The following is a 25,553-nucleotide window of genomic DNA, read 5'->3' on the forward strand; positions in this document are numbered from 1 at the left end:
ATGGTATTAAATAGTGTACAATTTTGGCAATAGTTTTTGGCAAATATCAAAAATATTTTCCAATTACCAACATGCAACCCTATTCAGTTACAAGGCAAACATGCAAAACAATGCAACAAATAATCAACAGTTCAGTCCTATTTTTTTATTTAATTTTGGCTTCACTTCACAGATCCAACATAACAAGAGATTAAAAGATGAAATTACTGGAATGTACTAAAGATAAATTCAATTCACTAGGCTGTAAACTGTATGTACTATTGCTTTCACTTTAAACCAAAAAACGGCAGAAAAATCCTCATGGCTCTTTGATATCAGAATTGTTAATGCAGGGGGGTGAGTCAATATCAGCTAACTATTAGCTGCTGTTAATTTTGCTTCTGAGATAAATTTCCCAGTTGTCCCATAACATAGCTAGCAATCTTCCAAAGCAGTGATGCAGCATTACAGGAAGATTCTGCTCTGCACTGCTGTTGGTTATGGACAAGTCAAATGTATTAGAGCAAAATTAAAATACCATTAAATACACACAGAGGCAGCAATGCCCCCTATTTATACAGTGAACATGGTAGCATTTAGTAGATCAATGTTTCAGTACATATACAGATAAAATGTGTAAGATTATAATCATAAATTATATTTTTATACCCTCTATACACTGTTTTAATATGGAATAGCTGCTAATTGTCCAGTATAAGATTTTATTTTATTTTCCTAATAATGATTAAACATATTAATTGTTCATTCATTACAAAGCTTTTATCATATCAACAGAATGTTGTTTTCACACCAGTTACTATTTAAAAAATGAAAAATTACATTAGATTCCACAGTGGGCTTGCCGTGCATTTGGTACCTGGGCCTTCAGTGTGGAATCTTAATCCACCTTTTAATACCACCACTATCACATCACGATTATAGAAACCATCGATACTATACAAAAAAGCAATATAACAACCAGTGTTGGGCAGTAACGCGTTACTAGTAATACCAGTAACGCGTTACTTTTGACAGTAACTAATACTGTAACGCGTTACTTTTAAAAAATAAAGTAACACCGTTACCGTTACCGTATGGTGCATTACCCATTACTTTTTTAAATGAATTAATTTTGGCTGAAGTGTAGCCTACATCCTAACTTGCTTACAGCATCGTCGCATTGTAGGATTGGTGGATTACCCTCTATATACACGAAGAAGACGCGCTGTGGGCGTGTCTCTGTTTATTCAGGTCTGTGCGGCAGTAAAAGCGAGGCGAGTTTCTCAAAGTGGAAATATGATCATTATTTCACTTTAGTTGAGTATAAAGACAAAAACTTTTTAGTCAAATGTAAGCTGTGTCTTTCTGGTTTGATGGTCATATCTACTGCGATAAATATCAACTCCAATCTGTTGAAACTCCTCCAGGAACACCATGCTAGAAGCTAGAAGCTAACCCGTGTTCTGTTCTACATTGTTGATAGTTTTCATACTTCAGCTGTGAAAGAAACATTTTTAAGAGCTTAACACAACAGCAGAAGCCACTTTAGTTTTTGATTGTGAATATATAATTCAGCTTGTTTTGTTATTTATTTCAGAAATCCTTGTGATATATTCAGTTTGTGCTGGTCTGACTTAAATAAAATAGTGTTTAAAAATTACTTTGTGTTTAAGTCAGTTTTGTGTTTGGACAGACCATAAAGCATAAAAGGGCATTAATGGGAACATTAAAGAACGTTCTTTAAAAAAGTAACTAAAAAGTTACTTTTAACAGTAACACATTACATTTTGGTGTAAGTAATCATCAGAGTAACTAAGTTACTTTTTGAATGAAGTAACGAGTAACTGTAACTAGTTACTATTTTTTAGTAACTAGCACCACACTGATAACAACGCATGCCATTATAGAGAGAGGCCAAATTAGCATATAAAGGGGGGAATATCATTTTACTAAAGCAAGAAACCCAGTTAAGACAACTCCAAACCTCTACACTACAACCACAACTGTGCCACCTTCATCATCTGGAGCAGTTCAGAATCAATATTTGTCTAATAACATGACAAATACATAAAAATCTAAATAAAATAAAAAATACTCACAAGAGATGCAGACTCATAATTTGCACTGCTCATCAGAGGCTGTAAGCCAGTGGTACCAATCATATTAACTGGTCTGAAGTGGTGAACAAACCCTTTCCCAGGCTGAGACAAGCTAGCAAGCTTCGGGGTTTGCTGATCTCTCCTCACAATGTCTAGCTTTTCTGGAAAATGTAGTTTTAAATATGTCCCAGACTAAATCAATTTCTCTTCCTTTATAGGCATAAAAAAGTCTAACTCAGATGTATTAATGTGGTCAGAGTGCTACAGACGTGTTTAGCCAGTCAAACTTGGCTGTAACAGTAACCTTCTGACCAAACAATCAGAGGACGGAAAAATGCTGACAAAATGCTGACGGAAAAATTCTGGGCTAGCTATCTGGCCCTGTGAGGCAAGTAAAAAATCTGATTGGTTAAAGAAACAGACCCGTTCGTAATATTCCCTATAGTAAAAGGGCCAGCAGGACAGACTTTGCAGGCCCTGAGCAGATTAGCTTGACATGGCATCACATAGAGGCTGAAATCTGATTGGACAAAAAAATCTAACATCCACATACACGTACTGGAAGCAGTGCAGCAAAGAGAAACACAACGAAATAAAAAGAATAGACTGTTGGAAATAAATTAATAACATTTCATAGAACAAATATTAGAATTTAGCTTGTAAATGTAGGTCAGTACTTCAGCGTTTAGGCCAGCAGAGAAGGCTTTGCTGGTCCTGACAGACTGCTACAAATATTCCAAACAAATGTTACATTGTTTGTGGAAAAAAATTTTGTTTTTTAATCTGTAATTTTTTGTAATTGGATATCTATTTTTAGTCCCTGCTAATATGGCGATGACGTGGCACATCGTTTATCCAGAATGGCTGAGGCTGTGAATCCTGTTCTCTTGTTTGTATTAGAAGATGAATCATTATAGCAGCTAAATGGAACAACACAATGTCTTATTTGAAAATAATGATGGACCACCTGCTGATTAGCCACCTGAGATCAGAACACTGGAACAAATAGATACACATGCAAGCACATGCCACATTGAGTACTTATGAGGAAAGCCAAAGCAGCTGTACTCTGATGCTGAGAATAGCTTAACCCCTAAACTACCAGCACATAACGGCAGGGTACCAATTTGCATTGTTCAGACTCAGAATAGCTTGCATTTTGCAGTCCATTACATTGTAGAGAAGGGCTATTCAACTACAATATGAAAATATCCAGCTATATAATATTCCTTGTTCCATATGAGTTCAGGTACAGCTTAATGTTTGACTAATGTGTAATTGGGTAGCTTATGGACATAACTGGTCAATTTGTTCTATACTGGTGCATCATACTTTTAAGGGAAGAAATGCATACTTGAATCAAGCCATGTGGTCCATTCACTATTCACACCAGTAATGTTAATTTAAAAAATGAAAGTCTAAAACTCTTCCCTTTCTAACCTTATGTTTCCAGACCTATAGTTAATCTCTTGTTTGATGAGCTGCTTTCACCTAAGTAGTTTGCATAAATTTTGCTACTGAATAAGCCACAATAGATGTTCTATGACAGAGTCTGTAAATGTCCATGTTCAGAAAATATAGATGTAGTCAGGAATATCCTCTGAGCTATTATTTTGACTTGTAGCACTATGGCCAATTCCAAGTCTCTATGTTGTGTTAACATTTTCAGGTATGTTGTATTTTGGTTTCTTTTTATGTCTCCGATGATGTCCTGTCATTGAATTGTCATTGAATTGCTTTCACCTAAGTAGTTTGCATACATTTTTGCTACTGAATAAGCCACAATAGATGTTCTATGACAGTCTGTAAATGTACATGTTCAGAAAATATAGATGTAGTCAGGAATATCCTCTGAGCTATTATTTTGACTTGTAGCACTATGGCCAATTCCAAGTCTCTATGTTGTGTTAACATTTTCAGGTATGTTGTATTTTGGTTTCTTTTTATGTCTCCGATGATGTCCTGTCATTGAATTGTCTTTCATGTGTCCTTAGTGTCTGCACCTGTTTTGAGTTTGCTTGATTAATTTGTTTACTTAAACCCCTGTATGCCCTTTGTTACTTTCACGAAGTATACATGCACCAGTGTGTTAGTCTCTGTCTTTACCAAGCTGTTATACATCTGCTACTTCAATCTTGCCCTGTTTTCTTTTGGTTCCTATTCCTGTCTAGCCTTGTTTGTTGATTGACTGACATATTCCCTGTTTTATGACCTTGAATCTGCCTCAAGAGTTGGATTTTTCTGCTGTCTCTTTTAGTATATACACCTTTAACTCCAACTGTATCTCAACTCTCTTCCCATTACATGACAGATTCAGGTTCCTAAGTGGCACAGCAGATCACAAGTTTCAAGAAATCGAGATGTTGCCACAACAATGCTAGCCAAATGTTTAGGAGAGACGAGAATTAATTTTGCTCTCTGAGTGGGTTACTCTGACTTACATTAATAAATTGTGGTTATCTGTAAGCTCATGAATCTAAAAGAGGGCATTTATGTAAGTGTGTTCACCTGCTTTGTTATGTACTGTAGCATGCATGGAACTTAATGGGCAGCTTTATGAAGCTCAGAAAAGGCTTGTGCTAGGAATTACATAGTTGGTAGATGGTGTGTGAAGGTTTTTGGATCCGCCCCCTGCTTTGGGCTCCCGGCGCCGTGGATGTTCAGCATTAACCCCGTGAGTGCCATGACCTAGTGCTCATAAGTTTTCGGACAATCTATCTTTTCTACCTGTGCTACCCCTTCTGACCTGGTTCTATTCTTCCGGTGGCATCCTGCTTTTGGGTCCTTCCTGCCAACCAACCCTGACAGAACAATCTAGCCAGTTATGGATCCCGTGGATGCTTCTGAACTTTGTCGGTCCTTCCTGGCACACTGCAGCCTGATTTTTTTCACTGAGCAAGCTAAGGTGGCCTATGTTGTCTTCTTGCTCTCTGGAAGGGCCTTGTGGTGGGCCACTGCTGAATGGGAGAATCAGTCTTCTCATTGCTCTTCCTTTACTTCCTTCTCTGAGGAACTCCACAAGGTTTTTGCATCCCCTCGACAGGATGCTGCACGCTCGCTGCTCTTTTCTTTGCGGGGCAACCGTTCAGTGGCCGAGTATGCTGCCGATTTCCCTTCATTCGGGGACTTTCAGCACAGGTGAAGAACGAGCTGGCTGCCTGTGAGCTCCCACCTGATCTGGATGCCTTGATCTCCCTGGCACACTCAGATTGATCAACGAATACAGGAACGTCACTGAGAGCATTTCGCTCGCCATCCGGAGCGGGTCTACCGCCCGCCTCCGACCAGTCACCATGCACCCCCTCGTACTCCGTCCCCGGCACCCTCTTCCCCACTGCAGCCTATGGAAATTGCATGTCAACACTCTGTCTCTACTGTGGATTCGTGTCGAGCCGCACTCTTCTCCCTTCCAAACCCTTATTCAGGATCCGCATCCATTCTGGTTCTCAGGATTTTTTGCTGGCGGCCTTTGTGGACTCTGGTGCGGACGCTGAATTCATGGATCTAGACCTTGCCCGCCAGCTGGGGCTGGAGACTGAGCCACTACCAAGAACCCTCCAGGTTCGTGCCCTGGATGGACACACGATAGACAGGGCCACTCGCCGAACTAAGCCTCTTCTGGTCACCGATGGCTCACCTTCTTGGTGATCTCTTCGCCTCATGCCCCGGTCATGCTTGGTTTTCCCTGGCTCCGCAAGCACAACCCCCACCTAGACTGGTCCAGTGGTCGGGTAATCGAATGGGGAACCTATTGCCAATCTCACTGCCTTACCCCTTCACCTCTACCAGTCTTGTGCTACCCGGAGATTCCCCCCGACCTCAGTTCTTTTCTCCAGCCTACCACGACCTTGGGGCGGTGTTCAGCAAGACCCAGGCTTTTTCCTTGCCCCTTCACCTACAATTGCGCCATTAATCTTCTGCCTGGAACCATGCTTCTCCGTGGACGGCTCTATCATCTCTCAGCACCCGAACAGCACCCATGACCCAAAACATTCAGGACTCGCTTGCTGCTGAAATTATGGCCTCACCAATGCACCAGCGGTCTTCCAGGCGCTAGTAAACAATGTTCTTCGGGATATGCTTAATCACTATGTGTTCGTTTACCTTGATGACATCCTCGTGTTCTCGCGCTCGGTTGACGAACATGTCCAGCACGTGCGTCCGGTACTTCGGTACTTTCAGCTGGTAACATTCAGATGGACCAAGCCAGGATTCAGGTGGAAAAGGATTGCCCCATCCCACCACCCATAAGCAATTGCAGAAGTTCTTGGGGTTCGCCAATTTCCATCGCCGATTCATCAGGGGCTATAGTTCTGTCGTGGCCCCCCTTCACCTACTCACCTCCATGCATCAGGCCTTTAAATAGAACCCAGAGGATGAACAGGCCTTTACCAAGCTTAAGAGTCTCTTCACCTCAGCCCCAGTCCTGGCTCTTCCGGATCCAACCTGCCAATTCGTGGTGGAGGTGGATGCCTCTGATCTGGGGGTTAGTGCCATTCTGTTCCAGAGAAGTGCCACAACCGTCGTCTCAGTCCAGCTGAACAGAACCACCCTGTTGGAGAGCGAGAGCTCTTGGCGGTCAAGTTAGCCCTAGAGGAGTGTCGTCATTGGCTGGAGGGGTCTGAAGTTCCATTCTTGTCTGGACCGATTATTGGAATTTGGAATATCTGTGGACAGCCAAGGGCCTAAACTCACATCAAGCACGTTGGGGACTGTTCTTTGGGCGGTTCTTTTCCCTGTCCTACTGGCCGGGGACTCGAAATGGGAAGCCTGACGCCCTGTCCTGCTTGCACTCCTTCAAAGAGAAAGAACCGCCACCTAATTCCATAATCCCTACGACCATTACCGTCCGCGCACTCAATCTGATTAAGAAGAAGGTCCAACGGGCCAATGTTGCCCAACCTGTCCCTAAGGGCTGCTCGCCACAGGAGCTTTACATACCTACACATCTCTGGTCTGAAGTCCTGCAGTGGTGTCACAGTTCTCCTTTTTTTTGTCACCCAGGCGCTCCTCGTTTTTGATGGCCATCCGTCTGCAGGGACGTTCGCAAATTTGCTGCTGCCTGCCCCATGTCTAACCAACACAAGAACCCCAAGGGGTGCCCCAAAGGTCTCCTTCATCCACTTCCCGTACCACGGCGCCCTTAGTCGCACATTGCGGTGAATTTCCTCACCGGTCTTCCCACTTTCGCTGGTCATACGGCCATCCTCACCATAGTTGATAGATTCTCTAAAATGGGTCACTTCATTCCCCTACCCAAACTTCCCTTGGCCAAAGAAACTGCCTAGCATAGTGTCCGATCGGGCCTGCCATATCCTGGACCCTGACCTCATTTCTCGTTTCCAGCGGGACCACCTGGAGCAACCTGGAGGGGGGGTACTGTCAGCCAGCTGCCCCCTGCTTCGCACTCCCGGTGCCGCAGACATTTAGCATTAACCCCGTGAGTGGTGCGACCTAGTGGTTATAAGTATTCTGACATTCTATCCTTTTTTTTGCCTGTGCTACCCCTTCTGACCTGGTTTTATTCTTCCGGTGGAGTCCTGCTATTTGGTCCTTCCTGCCAGCCAACCATGACACAATTGTGGCTTGTGGAAAAAACATATCTATAAATAAATTTTTATTGACTGTGATTAGATTCTTGTTGATTATAAATCATTTATCAAAAAAGGAAAGACGTGGTCTGTAAAAAAAATCATTCATATTTTAAACTATGAAAAGAGGCTATTAACGTGATAGTGTAGAATCATTCAATACAAATTTATATGTATTCTTGTAATGTGCTTATTTGCTCTAGTAAAAATTTTTCTTTCAGGTCAATAAAGGATGCTTAGACTGTAGTAATAAGCTGTTGCTTTAAAACCTAAACTCTACATCTTTGGAAAAATCCCAGTTCTAAATAATGCATGATGTGAAAACAGGAGGTAAAGGTACGCAGTCTGGTGTTTACCATTCCAAGTCGTGTAGTGGCCTGGGGGGAAAACATTTTAATGTTTCCCCTGCTCCAACACACCTGACTCAACTTATCGGCTAATTAACAAGCCCTTCATAAGGTGTGTTAGCGGTATTGTGGGATTTCAGGAGCAGTCTAAGTACTCATTTAGAGTCATTCATGAGCTCAACTTACATCTTTCTCTGACTTTATTGTTGGCTTGTGTTTTAAAGAGCAGGCCTACTTGAGGGAAGTGTTGAATGTGAAAACTAGTAAACAAAAATGTGCAAATTACTTCCATGAGACTTTTCTTTGCAAAAAAAAAAGTCATATTTTATGCCAGAATTTCATTCTTCAGATATCAAGCCAAACAATGCAAAACTAGCAAAGCTTAAATAAGCCCTTTGTGTTTTCTCTATATCTCTTTTGTCACTAGGTCTATCTCTCTCTCTCTCTCTCTCTCTCTCTCTCTCTCTCTCTCTCTCTCTCTCTTTCTCACTCCCTCTCTCTACTTCTTTCTCTTTACTCATTCCTTATGCATTTCTAATCAGGCATTCGGATATCCCGGAGGACTCTACCTCCATTAGACTTTCAGATTGAGTTTAGCATGCCTAGTTGACTTAATAATAGAGGTTGTTTTAAGAATAAGGCTTGCAAAACCAGCACATATACTGTATAACATATACCGATGGGGAACTTTTCTTACCTGTGCTGGGGTACTCTGGGGTTGATGGGTCGCCTCCTGGGTTTAATGTTACGCCGAATGCTTTTTGCAGGGAAGGCTGATCCTTGGGGAGGTTACAGGGATCCACGTAGATGAGACAAGCACCGAAGCCCATCTCATCCAGGAGAGAAAGCTGTTGAGACAAAGACAGGAGTTTCCAGAGGTACAAATTCCTCAAGGGGGAGCTACATGTTGCAATTGCTGACATTTTCAGAAAAAAAAACCGAGGGTGGCTCTCAGAAGAGGGATTTGAACTTAATGTTGATGTGATTCATAAGAAAAAGATGGAAGTAAGTGGAGCAAAAATCAGGAAAAAAATTAGATGGAACATTGATGTGTAGTGTGCTTGTGGATTAGAACAGTGTTTCAGTGCAAAACGAGCCACTTGAGCATGGTAATAGCCATAGCAAATTTAAGAGTGTACCACTTATGTGTTCTTCCAGCAACACACATACAAACAGCATTTTGCCGTTCTAATTTTTTAATGCTTAACATATAAGCCTCAGTCCCTCTATGTTAGATCAAATAATTCTAAAATGACTTTTCACTTCAGTGCCCTTGGGATCACACTGGCAAGCCCCTTATTGTAGTAGGATTGTGTTTAGTATCATATAATACTGTATAATAAAGTATAGTTTAATGCAGAATACTGCAGTGCAGTATAGTATAGTATAGTATAGTATTGTATAGTACTGGCAATTTTGTCATGGCCAATCTGTATAGTATAACACACTAAAAATACCTATCACATATTTCAGATGACATACATATGATATATATATATATATATATATATATATATTACAATGAAAAGTTGTTCAACAAATTGGGTAACAACATATTCAGAGAACACAGACTGTCTACTAAATAAATACACACACCCAGAGCGAACAGATGTGCTGTTTTCTGATCATGAAAACCAAGCACATTTACACAGCAGCATTGGTGATTATCTTAGCAAAGCACAAACAGATCACTGAGAAATTAGACCACAGCAGATGCAGTAATCTAACCAGCTACTTAGACAAACTGGAGTATTCACACACTGGATAAGTTATGTTGAAAGCTTTTTATTCGCATAACCTGTTTTTAATACTGATAATTGGATAATAACAGGTAAATAAACATGTTCTATGTTACCATATATTACTATAAAACTAATTTATATTCAGGCATTACTGTTTAGACATATATGTAGAGTAGGTGGTTTGAAAGGAGTCTGAATAGTTTGAATAAATTACTTTTTTTTTTATAAGCATGTAGCTGAAAGGATTGTAAGTGGAGAAGGTGGCAAAAGTCAACAAGCTCTAATCTGGGATTCACAGACAACAATGAAAATCTGATTGGTATTTTTTTTTTTTTTTTTGTAGTTGCTTTAAGGCAGAAAAAATGTACACACTTCATGGCCTTTATGCTAAATGCCAAAATACCGTGTTTAAATAGAAAAAACTAGTAAGCAAAAAATAAAATAATAAATAAAAAATAAACTAAACACAAAAACATTTGACATTTACTTCCAAACTCTGCAGCATCCAGAATGCTTTAATAATGTCAGTTGGTGTGATTTTTTATTTATTTATGGAATTGCAAGACAGTTTTCATGAAAATGAATTCATGAGAAAAAAGAAAATCGTGGCTTGTCTTGCATGTTATAAATGTTATATTAATAGTAATAGTAATAGGAAAGTTATAGTATAAAAGGGAAAATATAAATAGAAATATATGTATATACATAATATACACATAATACAATATATTTTACTATAAAACTGTCTTTTTTTTAACTTAAAAACTAGTCACAAACTAAATTTCTCTTCAGCTATGCACTCTACAGGACCATGTCAGACCATGCCTGTCCATTTATTTACATTGAGGATAGTTAGCATAGCACTTATATAAGTATACTCTTTGAATATTAAATGTCATTCACAGTGTTCTTAGCTCATGTCATGCTTTTTCTTTGTGTATTTACTGTGTGTTTGCAGAAATGAACTTGCATTCACTTTCTGAATTGTACCTGACATCTAGATTTGTAGAATTAGTGTTAGTTTGAGATCATAGGCAATGGCAAATAATTTTTTTTATATGTATATACTGTATTTGTAATAAAACTAATTCTCATGTTCTCTTTATTATATAATCAAGAACTAATAGCTAAATAATTCAGACAGTTCACATATTATATGTTTACCTCTTTTTTATATAACCTTTTAAAATATTGCCCAATGCAGCTTGTGTATTAGTTTATTTAACAATGCCATGATGACCCGTTAGATTTACTGACAGTTTGACAGCTAATGTCTGATATCAAAATGCATTGATTAGACTTAAATCCATTTTCTTATGGCATGTAATTAGCCAACAGCTTACTTAAATCAGGATTTCCACTGTATGATGCAAACACTTTTGGCTAGAAAGTTTTTAGACATGTTTGGGCAGTTTTTAACTGCTGTGTTTGTTAAATTACCCTTCTTACCAAACAGACAAAGAGACAAGTCTAGGATAAAAAAATAAGTAACTTTCCACATTTTTTTGGTGAGATATAATTATAGTTTCTTAGAGTAGAGGTGTCAAAAATATGTACAGCCTGAAAATCCAAAATGTTTTGGCACTTCTCGGCTGCCGCAATTCAGCCAAAGTGACATCTGATGGGTTTTCCCAGACCAACAGACTATATTTTTGGGTAATTTGTGAAGTGCTGCTTAAATAAACAGAGAAACAATATGCATTTTATATTTAATTTAATTCAATTGTATATGTATAGCACTTTTATCAGTGAACACTGTCACAAAGTAGCTTTACAGAAATAAATAGATAAAGAATATAGAACATACATTTTACATTTATAAAAGCTTGAGAGGAACCCATCGTCATGTGTTTGGATATACTGTACATATATATATATATATATATATATATATATATATATATATATATATATATATATATATATATAAATTACACTATAAGTAGCATGTAAACATATACTGTATATATAGTGTCTTGCATCTAATTGTAATCCATAGAGGTCTAAAGCAAAGACAGGCTGAAAACACAGGCGCACAAAAAAAAGCACACATCACAAGTTTAAAACAAACCTCATATAAGCAGCATTCACTGTATTCAAATCAGGCTGCACTGAGAGGGTCAATTCATGGGATTATTTTTAATTTCCCTGCTTTAATTATCATTGATTTGATGATATTAGGCATTTATAGCTCAAAAGGACAAGTGCAGGCCTTAAAAGATCTTCACAGATGGTATTGAGTTTTGATAATGTACTGCATCATGGTCAATAATTTCATTATTTTCATGTTGTTGTTTTTTTTTTAAGTAAATTAGTTCAGCTCTGTTACGCTCTCACCAGTTGATTCGCGTAGACGAGCTGATAAGTATCATCATTTTCTGACTGATCATTTAAGGAGGAGCAGTTAAAAAGCTTGATCCTCATGGACTACAGGTCCAAGCACTCACTTTAAAGGAAATCAATAAACCTTCCCAAACAAATGCTGCCTGAGAGAGCCAGGGGCACTGGTAGAATTCAAAGCAGTAGCAAAAAATAAATAAATAAATAAATCACAATATCTGTGTTCACATGTTAAAGCAGTAAATGAAACTAACTAAAATTGTATATTATACTAAGGTAATTCTAGGTGAATAAAAATAAAATTAATAGAAACAATAACATATTCAGAGAACTGTCAAGTGCTTGCTTATTTATTTAGCGCTCCCTTCACAAAGCAGTCGTATGCTGCACCACCATTTGGACCCAGTTAACTGCCTGGTTGGTTCAGTAATGTTCCTGCAGTAAAGTTCCTGCAGGGGCAGTTTGCCACAGGATTGTCTCCTTCCACCCTAAAAGGTTACATTTTGGCTATTGTAAGCCGCAATGCTGCGCTTGCTGAGCAGTCGCTGGGCAAGCACTTGTAGTGTCACGTTACCTCCATGGCACCCATAGGCTGAGGCTGAGGCTGAGGCTTAGGTCACACCCTAAAGGGCCTGTGTGGGACCTAGCCGTTGTTCAGGAGGCCCTGTCTAAGCCTCCCTTGGAGCCCTTGCCCGAGCTGCCCTTGAAGTTTCTTACATTTAATACTGTATTCCTTCTGGCTTTTTGCTTCCTAAAGAGGGTCAGGGACCTTTGGCCATTCCCGTGGCCCTGTCAAGATGAAGTTTACCTGAAGTTTACCCCAGGCATAGCCAGTGCCTTTCTCTACCTCAAACTGGGGTATGTTCCTAAGATGCCCTTGGTTCCCCCATGACCCATCATGCTGTATGCATTCTATCCCCCTCCCTTTCAGGTCCCTGACCAGGAGAAGCTTAACCGGTGCACTAGACACATACATTCACAGAACGGAACTGTGGAGAAAGTAAAAGCAGCTGTTTGTCTGTTTGTTACTATTTAAGAGGGCCTCTCTGCAAACAAGCAGACCCTTAGCAGGTGGATTGTGGACACCTTTGGGTGTCCACAAGCTCACTCCACTTGGAGTGTGGCAGCCTCTAAGGCATGGTCCATCTCTCCAAAACATTTGGAATGCTGCGGGGTGGGCGACCGCGCTGACCGTCAAAAGGTTTTTTAGCCTTGACATTAGGGCCACACCTAGCTCCTCCGTCCTTCGGCCTAGCTGTGCCCAACCACACTAGGCAGGGATTGATCATTCTGGTGATATTGTACTCTCTTTTCCAAAGTATCGTTATAGAAGCTCGAGTTCCTGAAAGGGAATGTCACTAGGTTACGTAGGTAACCCTGGTTCCCTGAGTGTACAAAACGCTGCATCTCCAGGCCACACTTCCTGCATCCAATGCATATGCTTTTATGACTTCCTTGTGACGTTACCCTGCTGGTGAAATTGTGCCTTTCCATTGGACAGATTACACAAGTGATTCAGAGCATGAACACGTGGGAGCATTTCCAAAGCATTGTTGACAGTGTCTCATTCCCTCAGGGAACCAGGGTTACATATGTAACCTAGAGATGTTGCTGCTGCCCATCAAGCTGGGGAAAATTATAAGTCAATTTCCAAACTATTTATTTCAAAGTCCAAAGTCCATCATTCTACAGTGAGGAACATTATTCACAAGTGGAAAACATTGAAGACAGTGGCAAATCCCAGCAGTGGATGTCCCAGCAAATTCACTCCGAGGTAAGAACAGGCAATGCTTGAGGAAAAAAACAAGGCTTACATCTCAGACTCTTCAGGCTAAACAACTATTGTCTGTTTCGAAAGGTTAGCAGAAGAAAGCCTCTTCTCTCTACAAAAAAACATGACAGCATGACTTAGGTTTGCAAAGTTGCATCGGACAAACCACAAGGCTTCTGGAACAATGTCTTTTGAAGAAAAACCAAAGTGAACAAAGTCGCCATAATGCACAGCACCACCTTTGGGAAAAAACATTGTAACGTCTGGCACAGGGCATTTAGATTTCATGTCCTTTTAACCCTTGACATCTGCATTTCAGTCAAAGGATGAGGGGTTTGTATACCACAGTGTCATACCCCCACCCTGGAAGACACAAAGCAGGACAAACCCTAACCTCTCCAGCTGATTTCAAAGCAGCATTCAACTGATAACATAAGCCAGTCTCTATACATTACACAGTACACACACACAAACATACACACACACACACACACACACACACACACACACCACAAGGAAGCATTCTTTTAATAATTAAATAATCACTCGGCTCGATTGGAAAGGCTCGGAGGCCAGGGGGCCCGAAGGCCCAGAGAGTTGAACGCTAAGAACAGCTCAGCAGTGACTCTTCAAGATGAGATCTTCCAGCAAGCTTTAACTTGAAGAACAACAACTGCTCTGATCTTCAGGAGAACCTGGAAGAACATCTGACTTCCTCCTGACCGAATCTTTAAAGATTCTATTGTCTACTGCATCCAGACACTTATGCAACAAGCCAATGCAAGTAACCGTTTTACCAACCAGTCAAAATTGGTGTTTAAGCTTGAGCCCCTTAATTTTAAGGTGAATTTTAATTTCATTGAAGACTTTTTTCCCTCTCTTCCTCATTTTCCTATTTTTAACTTTTGTTTATTTTAATTTTTATTTTCTTTATTTTTGTGTTTGTGTAGTTAGTTTTGTGTTGTGTTTTGTCCTATTCATTAAAAGCCATATTTTTTATAAGTGATTGTCTCTGTGTGCCGTTTACATTTCAAGGTTTCTGCAATAGTTGATCTGAACTACATGCTGTATTAATTGTATGGTATAAAGTAAAGGGGGGTCGTGTCTTTCTTGGGCGGGGAGATACCCCTTTTATAGAATTAATACAATATTATACTGTCTGTTTGGTGAAAAACAGACCTAATAATTATAATGTTAATTCTATTACCATCAATTCAACAAATTAAATATTTAGAAGTACTTATAACCTGTTATAATTATTTATAAATATTTCCTTTTTTGGGAGCTAAATTCGCTACACCATACAAAGCATATCAGCACAAATATCTCATACTAACTGTCAAACACTGTGCTAGAGGCTTGTTTTTTTTTTAAGCCACATGACATGGGCACCTTTCAGTCAATGAGTTTTTGATGCCATTCATTTAATGTATTAACCAATGTATTCAAGATTAAAATAAGAGGCCATTTGTTCAACAGCTAAAATTAAGCAGAAATGATGTCATGCAACAAAACAATGATCTCAAGTACACCAGCAAATTTGCACCAGAATGGCTGAATAAGAACATAATCAAAGTGTTGCTATGGCCAATTCAAAGTTCAGCCATCAACCTGACTAAAATGCTGTGCCAAAACTTAAAGAGGGCTGTGCATAAACAAATTGTAAAGAAGAGTAGGCCAAAATTCCATTAAAATGATGTAAGAGAGAAGTTATTACTTCTAAAGGTGATTCACCAAACGATTGAATCATAAGGTGTACTTATTCCATACATGGTTTCTCAGTTTGATTAAATATAAATAATAACACAGTGTAATATGTCATGCATTTAGTTAAATCTAAGATGTCTAAGATAACATGGGAAACTATCTATCTATCTATCTATCTATCTATCTATCTATCTATCTATCTATCTATCTATCTATCTATCTATCTATCTATCTATCTATCTATATATATATATATAGTTTCCCATGTTATTAATGCACAATAAATTAACAAATATTTTGTTGTGCTTGCTTCTATGACTAGTGCTTTATTTTCTACAAACTATAATAATAGATTATATAAAAATAACATTTTGGTTTAATTTCTGTATAAATGTATAAACAGAATACATTACAGTATTTATGAGACATTATCTCCAGTACAAAAAAGAAAGCCCTAGCATTCTTTATAGCTTCCTGATTTCAGTCTGATACTGTTGTGATTTTTAGACAGTGAAGCACCTTTGGCATCCAGAACCCACCAATCTCATCAAGTAATCTTTTAATCATATATTTTTAGAAGTGTATATTTCAAGTTTGATAAGAACATGAAACTGTTAAAAGCCCTGTCAAGGAGGTCAAGGAAGTTATATTTATATTTGGTACAAACGGTAAAAAAAAAAAAAAAAAAAGGAATCTGAGGCTGAAGATGAAGATGAAGAAATGCTTCAAGTCTTTTTTTTATGTTAAAGTACTTTTCCGCCAACAGTTGATTCTACAGAAATCAAGATCAAATCCTTAAATCCTTTTTTAAAGAAATCTGTATGAAACTTTAATAACTCTAATAACCACAACAAAAAATGTGAATTAGAAAAAGTAGAAAAATAATAATTGTAAATTCATGCTGTTCAGAAATTATACACAAATTCACATTTGAAGGATATTTTATTTTTGTTGTTTTCTTAATACTGTGTTTTTGGGAGGTGAGAAGAGACCAGGCAACCCCACCAAGTAGCTCAAGATGACTCACCTTGAACTGTTACATTTATGGCATTTAACAGATGCACTTATCCAGAGCAAATTACATTTACATGGAGGTGGTAGCTAACGCTGACACTGCTGGGCCCTTGAGCAAGGCCTTAGCCCTCAACTGCTCAGTTGTAAGTCGCTCTGGATATGGGTGTCTGACAAAATGTCACCTGCCATAAATGTATCTAATTCATTAAGTTTTTAGGTAAAAGATATGAGTGCATTTAACTGCATATCCAAAGTCCATATCTTTGGACCACCAAGCTACCACCACCCTGGTAGCCACCATGTGTCCTAAATATTTAATCAAGGTGTGCGTGTGTGTAAGGTACACCTTACTAGTACCGGGTTGGACCCCCTTTTGCCTTCAGAACTGCCTTAATCCTTTGTGGCATAGATTTAACAGGGTACTGGAAACATTCCTCAGAGATTTTGGTCCATATTGACATGATAGCATCACGCAGTTGCTGCAGATTTGTTTTCTGCACATCCATGATGAGAATCTCCTGTTCCACCACATCCCAAAGGTGCTCTATTGGATTGAGTAACTGATAACTGTGAAGGCCATTTGAGTACAGTGAACTCATTGTCATGTTCAAGAAACCAGTCTGAGATGAATCGCGCTTTATGACATTGCACGTTATCCTGCTGGAAGTAGCCATCAGAAGATAGGTACACTGTGGTCATAAAGGGATGGACATGGTCAGCAACAATACTCAGGTAGGCTGTGGTGTTGACACAATGCTCAATTGGTACTAATGGGCCAAAAGTGTGCCAAGAAAATATCCCCACACCATTAAACCACCACCACCAGCCTGAACCCTTGATACAAGGCAGGATGGATCCATGCTTTTATGTTTTTGACGTCAAATTCTGACCCTACCATCCGAATGTCGCAGCAGAAATCGAGACTCATCAGACCAGGCAACGTTTTTCGAATCCTCTATTGTCCAATTTTAATGAGCCTGTGCGAATTGTAGCCTCAGTTTCCTGTTCTTAGCTGTCAGAAGTGGCACCCGGTGTGGTCTTCTGCTGCTGTAGCCCATCCGCCTCAAGGTTCAATGTGTTGTGCGTTCCGAGATGCTCTTCTGCATACCTCGGTTGTAACGAGTGGTTATTTGAGTTACTGTTGCCTTTCTATCAGCTCGAACCAGTCTAGCCATTCTCCTCTGACCTCTCATTAACTAGGCATTTGCGCCCACAGAACTGCCGCTCACTGGATATTTTCTCTTTTTCGGACCATTCTCTGTAAACCCTAGAGATGGTTGTGCATGAAAATCCCATTAGATCAGCAGTTTCTGAAATACTTAGGCCAGCCCGTCTGGCATCAACAACCATGCCACGTTCAAAGTCACTTAAATCACCTTTCTTCCCCATTCTGACGCTCGGTTTGAACTGCAGCAGATTGTCTTGACCATGTGTACATGCCTAAATGCATTGAGTTGCTGCCATGTGATTGGCTGATTAGAAATTTGCGTTAACAAGCAGTTGTACCTAATAAAGTGGCGATGAGTATATATAAGCATCTTTCCTTGTAGGCTGTTTGTGGGTGCACTGCCCACTGCCGGTCAAACGGTTCAATACTTGTAGTTGATCCTGATTAAAATGCAGAATCATAAAATATATTAACTGTTCATGCTTAGATACAAGGTGGACTCTAAATAAATGCTTTATTAGCAGAAGATGTATTTGGCTGGCAAAACTTGTTAAGACTGTATATAAAATATTATTTACTGCCACTGGTAATAAATGTAAAACATAACTTAAAAAAAAAGGAAAGAAGGCTCACCATGGTATTTATCATGATCAGAATTGCACATCTACAATGGATGAGAAGATCCAAAGATCCAACAAGAAACAAATATAAACCAAAAAATATTTAACACAGAAGAGGTGAACACAATACGGCAAGCAATCAACGACAGGACAGTGTTAGAGACCAGAAAAAAAGTATGTGTCCAAACATTAACAAAGCACATAAAAAATGAATAAATAGGAACAAGTACAACAGCATTCACTGCATTAAGAAAATCTTGGCATACAGTAAACATTCCAGTAAACATTCACTAAAATCAAATTGTTGCTGAAATCTTTTAATTTATTTCAGTATCAATTTAATAGTAATCATTTTACGGTTCCCTCGCAGGAACTCGAGCTGCGTCGCAATGCTTTGGGAATGCTTCTGCCTTGTTCACACTCTGAATCACGTGTGTAATCTGGCCACACAGCTTGTGTGTTGTTTGCTTGGAAGAGGACCATGCCTGGTCAGCTTTCGAGGGACTTGACTGCTCACATTGTAGCCACATAGCTATGCTCACTCTCTGCGCTGGAAGAGCGCTCTTCGAGGAGAACGCCCTCGCTCGTGGCTCAGGCCCCGCTCTTGCCTAAGCAAAGTGGCATCGGATGTCATGGGGTTTGCAAGCAGACAGAGGGCCTGGAGATGGGCGCGCCCCTTTCTCCCGCCTCACCTGCCAGGTCTAGCCCTTGCAATGTGTGGCGGTCCCACTCCAGGACATTTGCAACGCTACGGGCTGGTCCACCCCACTGACCTCTGTCAGGTTCTATGACCTCTACTTCAGAGCCACTTCTCTCCTTTGTCCTGCGCTCTGGATGTGCTCTTACACACTAGGCAAGGACTGGTCAGTGCGTCATGATTGGACTCTCGAGTTCCTGAAGGGGGAACATCTCTAGGTTACGTATGTAACCTTAGTTCCCTGAGGGAATGAGACATTGTGTCTCCGAGCCACTCCCTGCATCCCTGCTGTGCTTGCCTTTTCATTTGCAGAAGCTAGCGTAGACTCCACTGCATGCACATTTTGTAGCTTCCTGGTCATGACGTCACCCCGTCGACATAGCGTCTTGCCGTTGGCCGGATTACACGCGGGATTCAAAGCGTGAACAACGCGGAAACATTTTCAAAACATTGCAACGCAGCATTTTGTTTCCTCAGGGAACTAAGGTTATATACGTAACATAGAGGCATTCCCTTTCAGGAACTCGAGCTTCATTGCAAATGCTTTGGAAACGAGAGTCCAATCATGCCACACTAACCAGTCCTTGGGTTACATACATAATCTAGAGATGTTCAGTTATACCTATTCTTCTGACAAGTTTTCCAATTATGGGGTATTTAAAATTAGGACATTTAAACAAAATATGCCATAACACAGAAGTACATAATAAATATAAATTTTTTTTGACTGGCAGGAATAAATAATATACCCTTTAATTATAAGCACCTCAATCATAATGATTCAGAGTTGATTTTAGAGGTACATTTTACAATAATTAAAGTATATATCATTTTTTGAGGCTGATAATTTGCCCCTCTATTAAGCACATTGTGATTCCCATTACTAAGGGAACAAAGTGTTATTGAAATATTACACCATGCTAATTCCAAGTGTTAAATCTATATTAAATATATGCATGGTAATTAACAGCTTAGTTGGCAACTAATGTGTTTCAGTGACTCTTACTGTTTCATAATAAATCATCAATACAGAATCTCAATGCTGATCCAAACATCTGACAGCACTTTATAATGTGAAGATAGAAATGATTTAAAAAAAAAAACATACCGTGTGTAGTAAAGGTGCTTCTCCAATTTTAAGCAGTGCTATTTTATTGGTCACGTTCACCTCAGCTCCGATTAGTCTCAGATCTTCGAAACTTCCATATTGCACGTCCACTAATTCTGCCTTAGAAGAGAAAGTAGATTCATCATAAATTGCTTATTCTGAATTCACCATGCTTAACAATAGACATTGTCACAAAGGAGCATAAAGAAATCCAGATTTAGATCAATAATGAGCAAGTCAGAAGCAACAGTTGCAAGGAAACACTGCTGGAACCGGATGAAACCAGTCTACCAGTAACAATTAAGTGTGTTGAAAGGATGTTGTGCATGAGCGGACTGTGAGTAAAAGAGTGCTGAGATGATCCCAGGACAGTATTTACAATTACAGCAGCGGTTTAAATCTACAGGATCTAATAGGTTGTAATTCTAATGATGATTTGTTGTTATTTCAATAATAAATACATCAGCACTATCCAGGAAATTCCTACATGAATCAGCTCTGTGTTTTTAGAAGGAGAAAGGTAAAATTAAAGCAACCAAACAAACTTTTCATGGGCATCCAATGATTGCTCATTTCTAGGAACATAGCATTTTCATGAAGTCATTAATCAATATAACTATAAGTATCATACCTTTTGTTATAGTTAATTATAACTGTGAAAACACACACACACACACACACACACACACACACACACACACACACACAGACAGACAGACAGACAGAGAGACAGACAGTTAGTTAGTTAGTTGGTTGGTTGGTTGGTTGGTTGGTTGGTTGGTTAGTTTGATATTACACAACCCCTAGCATTCAGCCTGAACCCAACAATTGCACCATGGAAATCTTTCAATTATATATGAGTGTTAGTTAGATAAGATCATAAAATTACGGTGGCCACATTAACAAATCCGAAAACAAAACAACAAATCTGAAAACAAATGATCAAATTAGAAAACACTAACAAATCCAAAAACAAAATAACAAATGCAAAAACAAATTAACAAATTCAAAAACAAATTAACAAATCTGAAAACACAACGACAAGTCAGACAAACCGGAAAAGGTGGGTATAGTTTGTGAATGGAAACTTACAGATCATTGGACAAGACACCTGTCATTCAAGATATACAGGTGAATGACAGATGTCTCGACCAATGATTGGTAAGTTTCCAAAAACTATACCTACCTTTTCCGGTTTGTCTGAATCGTTGCACGAAACACATTAACAAATCCGAAAACACAACGACAATTTAGACATTCATTGGAAACTGGAAAAGGTAGGTACATACTTTAACCTGACTTGCGAGCTGGGAAGGTGAGTGGGAAGAAATCATGTCTGCATGTCTTTCTATAAAAATCTTTCTATTAGCTAAGCAATGTCTGGTTTATCAAGTAATTAGTACATTCTCATCAGGAACTGTAAATAGACATGACATTGCCTGGGTAAAGACAGCAGGATAATATGGGTGTGGTGATGTATCAGGTTTTGCTGAAAAAAAGAGGGGGGCGATATAAGAAATAAAACTTGATGATCCATTGTTATATAGGGACATAATTCATGACAGGATAATGTGATACGACCTGACATGAAGCTGACCAAAGTGGATTATTTTTTCATAACTGCATTACTTAGAATGTTTTATTTCTCTTATATCACAGAGATTTATCAATGATTACAGTTATTTATTTATTATTAAACAGCATGTCATAATGTTTAACCGTTTATAGTTACATTTTATGTTGTGGAATGTTCTTGAGACAAGTGTGTTATGACTTATTTTATTGTTCACTGATTGTTGCAAAGTGCTGACACTGACTCCTAACATAAAGCATGTTTATTTAGACAATTTCACCACTTAAATGAGCAAATGTTTTTCTTTAACCATGGAATGTATAGGTATTTTTAGTGCTTTTAGTCAGTTAATATTTGGTTAAAATCATGTGAAATATTTGCGATATGTGTCCCTGTGAATTAGCTGTTACCTAAAAATAAAAATATATATATATATATATTTTACCACAAAAATGATAATGCATTAGAAGTGTATTAATATAAGCCTGATATTTGAATATTATAAAATATTAATTAACACATCCTCACCAAGTTGAGAATTATAGTATATATACATATAGTATAATATCTTTATAATCCTTTTTCAGACATTCTAATGTTGCATAAATGTTTCTTAGATTCTTGACTTCTTTCACGTTGGAGAAAGAAGGATCCATAGTTAAATAAATGAAAGAAATCGTTAGTGCAGCAAAGGTGACGTGCAATTGAAAGGCTGGAATTGAAGTGAAAAAATAGGCATAATCTTTCCAAAATTCATTTTTAGCAGAAGTTAATGAAATGCAATTCCAGAGAGACGAGCAACGTCTTGTACCAACTGGCAGAACTATAATGCTACAGACATGGGAGATTTATAACATGTGTCAGCACTGGCATCATACAATGTTCTGTCATACTCGGCACTAGAGGCAGATACATTAGAAAAGGATCAGACGTGCAGCTAGCGGCTGTCATTAAGGTAATGATGTTAACTAAGGCATTCATAACGCAGAGCCTTTAGTTCTGTTCACGTCACCTGAAAAGCCCTTCTCTGTTTTTATTGAAGAAATTTTTTTTTCTGTTCCACGTGTTTTAATGGAAGGTCATCGAAGGATCCAATTTATATAAATAACCCTGTAAATAGCACTGTATTAATAACAGACAATCAATTACAAATTTTTAGTGATATTTAAGAGAATGACTCAATTTCATTTATTTCCTCTCATCAAAATTAACTTGTATTCTTGAATCGTTGCCCACAAGTTCCCTTTCAGGAACTTGAGCTGCGTCAGCAACGTTTGGGAACGCTTCCATGTTGTCCACGCTCTGAATCATATGTGTAATCTGTCCAATGTAAATGGCGCCGTCACCAGCGAGGTGAAGTCACGACCAGGAAGCTATAAAAAGTGCATTGAGTAAAGAACAACCTCACCTGCCCGGTCCAGCACTCACTCACACGCCTCAGAAGCATGCCTTTCTGCGGTTTCTTCCCTCTATGATGAGAGCATTCAGCTCCGCATCTCTTCCTTTAAGGAGGGGGACCGCGCTTTGTGAGCTTGGCTTCGAGGAGTTAGAGGTGTGGCTTGCACGGGAGCGGAGCACATTCGGTCAGTTCACGAGGGAGCCAGCTGCACACATTCTGCGTAATCTGCTCACTTTTAACGCATATCTCTGCACAGTTGTTGCATATTCTGTGCATATTCGGTCCAGTTCCTCTGCACATTCTATGCATGATCTTTGAGCCATGCACAATCTGCTCTCACTCCTCGTGGTTCTGAGGCGGAGTGGTGCGCTGGTTCCAGGATGCCACAACCTCCGTGTAGGGGTCTGCCTCCTTTCAGAACCTGCACACTGAGGGAGGGCGTGTAGCACCCTCAGGCACCTGGTTTCTGCCACGGAATGTGTTTCAGGGCATGACCAGCTCCAATGAGCTCCCTGTTTCTACCCAGCATCGTAGCAGACCAGGAGGAGTTGCTGCCTCCTTCAAGGCAACAAGAGCTGCACCAGGGCATAGCCCTGGCTCTGGGTATACCAGAGGTCAGTCTCGAGAGACTGACACCCCTAAAAGACTACCTGGCAGCCTGGGAAGTTTTGCCAGACATGTCTCGGTGGGTCCTGTGCACTGTAGAGCAAGGCTATATGATTCAGTTCGGGTCTCATCCACCCCGTTTTGACAGGGTTTGTCCCACCCTGGTGGAATCCAAGCAGGTTTTGGTCATGTAACAGGAAGTAAGCAGTCTGCTGAGGAAGGAGGCCATTGAGGTGGTCCCTCCATCAGAATGTCCGAGTTCTACAGCCGGTACTAGTTCCCAAAAAGGACATTGGGTTGCGTCCTATTCTAGCTCTACGTCAGCTGAACCACTCACTTATGAGACTTATGAGATGTCGTTCTGGCTTACATGAAGGTGCATGGGTTTCGGTTAAACGCCAAGAAGAGTGTGCCATCACAGAGAACCACTTATCTCGGCATCATATGGGATTCGACCCTTATGCATGCGCAGCTTTCTCCTGCCTGCATTGCCTCCCTCTTTATAGAGGTCAGGAGGGTCAAAGAAGGGCAGTCACTTATTGTCAAGCAGTTCCGGAGACTGCTCGGGCTTATGACACCAGCGTCCAGTGTTATTTCTCTTGGCCTTCTGCACATGAGACTGCTTTAATGGTGGCTCAGGACCCATGGGTTCTCGCAAAAGGACAACCCACTCTGTATGATCAAGGTCGCTTGTCACATCACACAACAGATAGGTCTCTCACAGGTTGGGGAGCTGTCATGAGTGCCCGCTCCACCCAAGGTCTATAATAAGGGCCCCATCTACTAATACTTTCCATCACTTCTCTTTTTCTCTCTCTCTCTCTCTCTCTCTCACACACTCTCTCTCTTTTTTCAGTCGAGTTAAACATGCTCCTGAGGTACCATTGACCACTGTTCCTGTCCCTCTCCTCCCCTCTTCTCCTCTCTCCTCTCCTCTCCTCTCCTCTCCTCTTCTCTCCTTCACCCGCTTCATCCTGGCCTTGCCTCTGGATGGTATTGTCTTCAATTGAAGGCCACATTGTGCAGCTGCGGATGGTTTCACATCAACGGCCTGGGGATCCATTAAATTACGGAGTAACACAGAAGCTTTGAGGATGGATTTGAACTGTACTTAATGTCAACAGTCTGCTACACTGACACAAGACTACAGTTTGCATTTGATCACTGCACATCTCAACCTCGTTTAGCTGTAATAAATGGACGTTCGCTGCCACCCAGACAAGTATGGGTTCCCCTTGAGTCTGGTTCCTCCCAAGGTTGTTTCCTAATGCTTAACTATCTCAGGGAGTTTTTCCTTGCCACAGCTGCCACTGGCTTGCACATAAGGGACAAGTTTACCTTATAAGAACAATCTTGAACAATGTTCATGATGAAACAATGTTCATGATGAAAAGTGCTTTACAAATAAAAAAATTATTGAACTGAATATATGTGTTTGTGTGTGTATGTATGTATGTATATATATATATATATATATATATATATATATATATATATATATATATATATATATATATATATATAGTGAGGAAAATAAGTATTTGAACACCCTGCTATTTTGCAAGTTCTCCCACTTAGAAATCATCGAGGGGTCTGAAATTGTCATCGTAGGTGCATGTCCACTGTGAGAGACATCTTTTTTTCATCTAAAAATAAAAAAATCCAGAAACCACAATATATGATTTTTAAACTATTTATTTGTATGATACATCTGCAAATAAGTATTTGAACACCTGAGAAAGTCAATGTTAATATTTGGTACAGTAGCCTTTGTTTGCCAAACGTTTCCTGT

At 39.6% G+C, this 25,553-nt stretch overlaps 1 protein-coding gene across 4 annotated transcripts in view; it reads right to left on the reverse strand.

Moving 5' to 3' along the window:
* LOC124391299 (inactive N-acetylated-alpha-linked acidic dipeptidase-like protein 2) overlaps positions 1 to 25,553 on the reverse strand; it is a 316,808-nt gene that overhangs the window by 135,479 nt on the left and 155,776 nt on the right. For all 4 annotated transcript variants that reach the window (XM_046857781.1, XM_046857783.1, XM_046857782.1 and 1 more), the window contains exons 4-5: positions 20,184 to 20,303; positions 8,714 to 8,864 (exon numbers count right to left, since the gene is read on the reverse strand). In XM_046857781.1, coding sequence (XP_046713737.1) covers positions 8,714 to 8,864; positions 20,184 to 20,303 — 271 coding nt within the window. The remainder of the gene's footprint in view (positions 1 to 8,713; positions 8,865 to 20,183; positions 20,304 to 25,553) is intronic.

This window comes from Silurus meridionalis, chromosome 9 (assembly GCF_014805685.1).
Source record: "Silurus meridionalis isolate SWU-2019-XX chromosome 9, ASM1480568v1, whole genome shotgun sequence".
In the NCBI taxonomy this organism is placed as follows: domain Eukaryota; kingdom Metazoa; phylum Chordata; class Actinopteri; order Siluriformes; family Siluridae; genus Silurus; species Silurus meridionalis.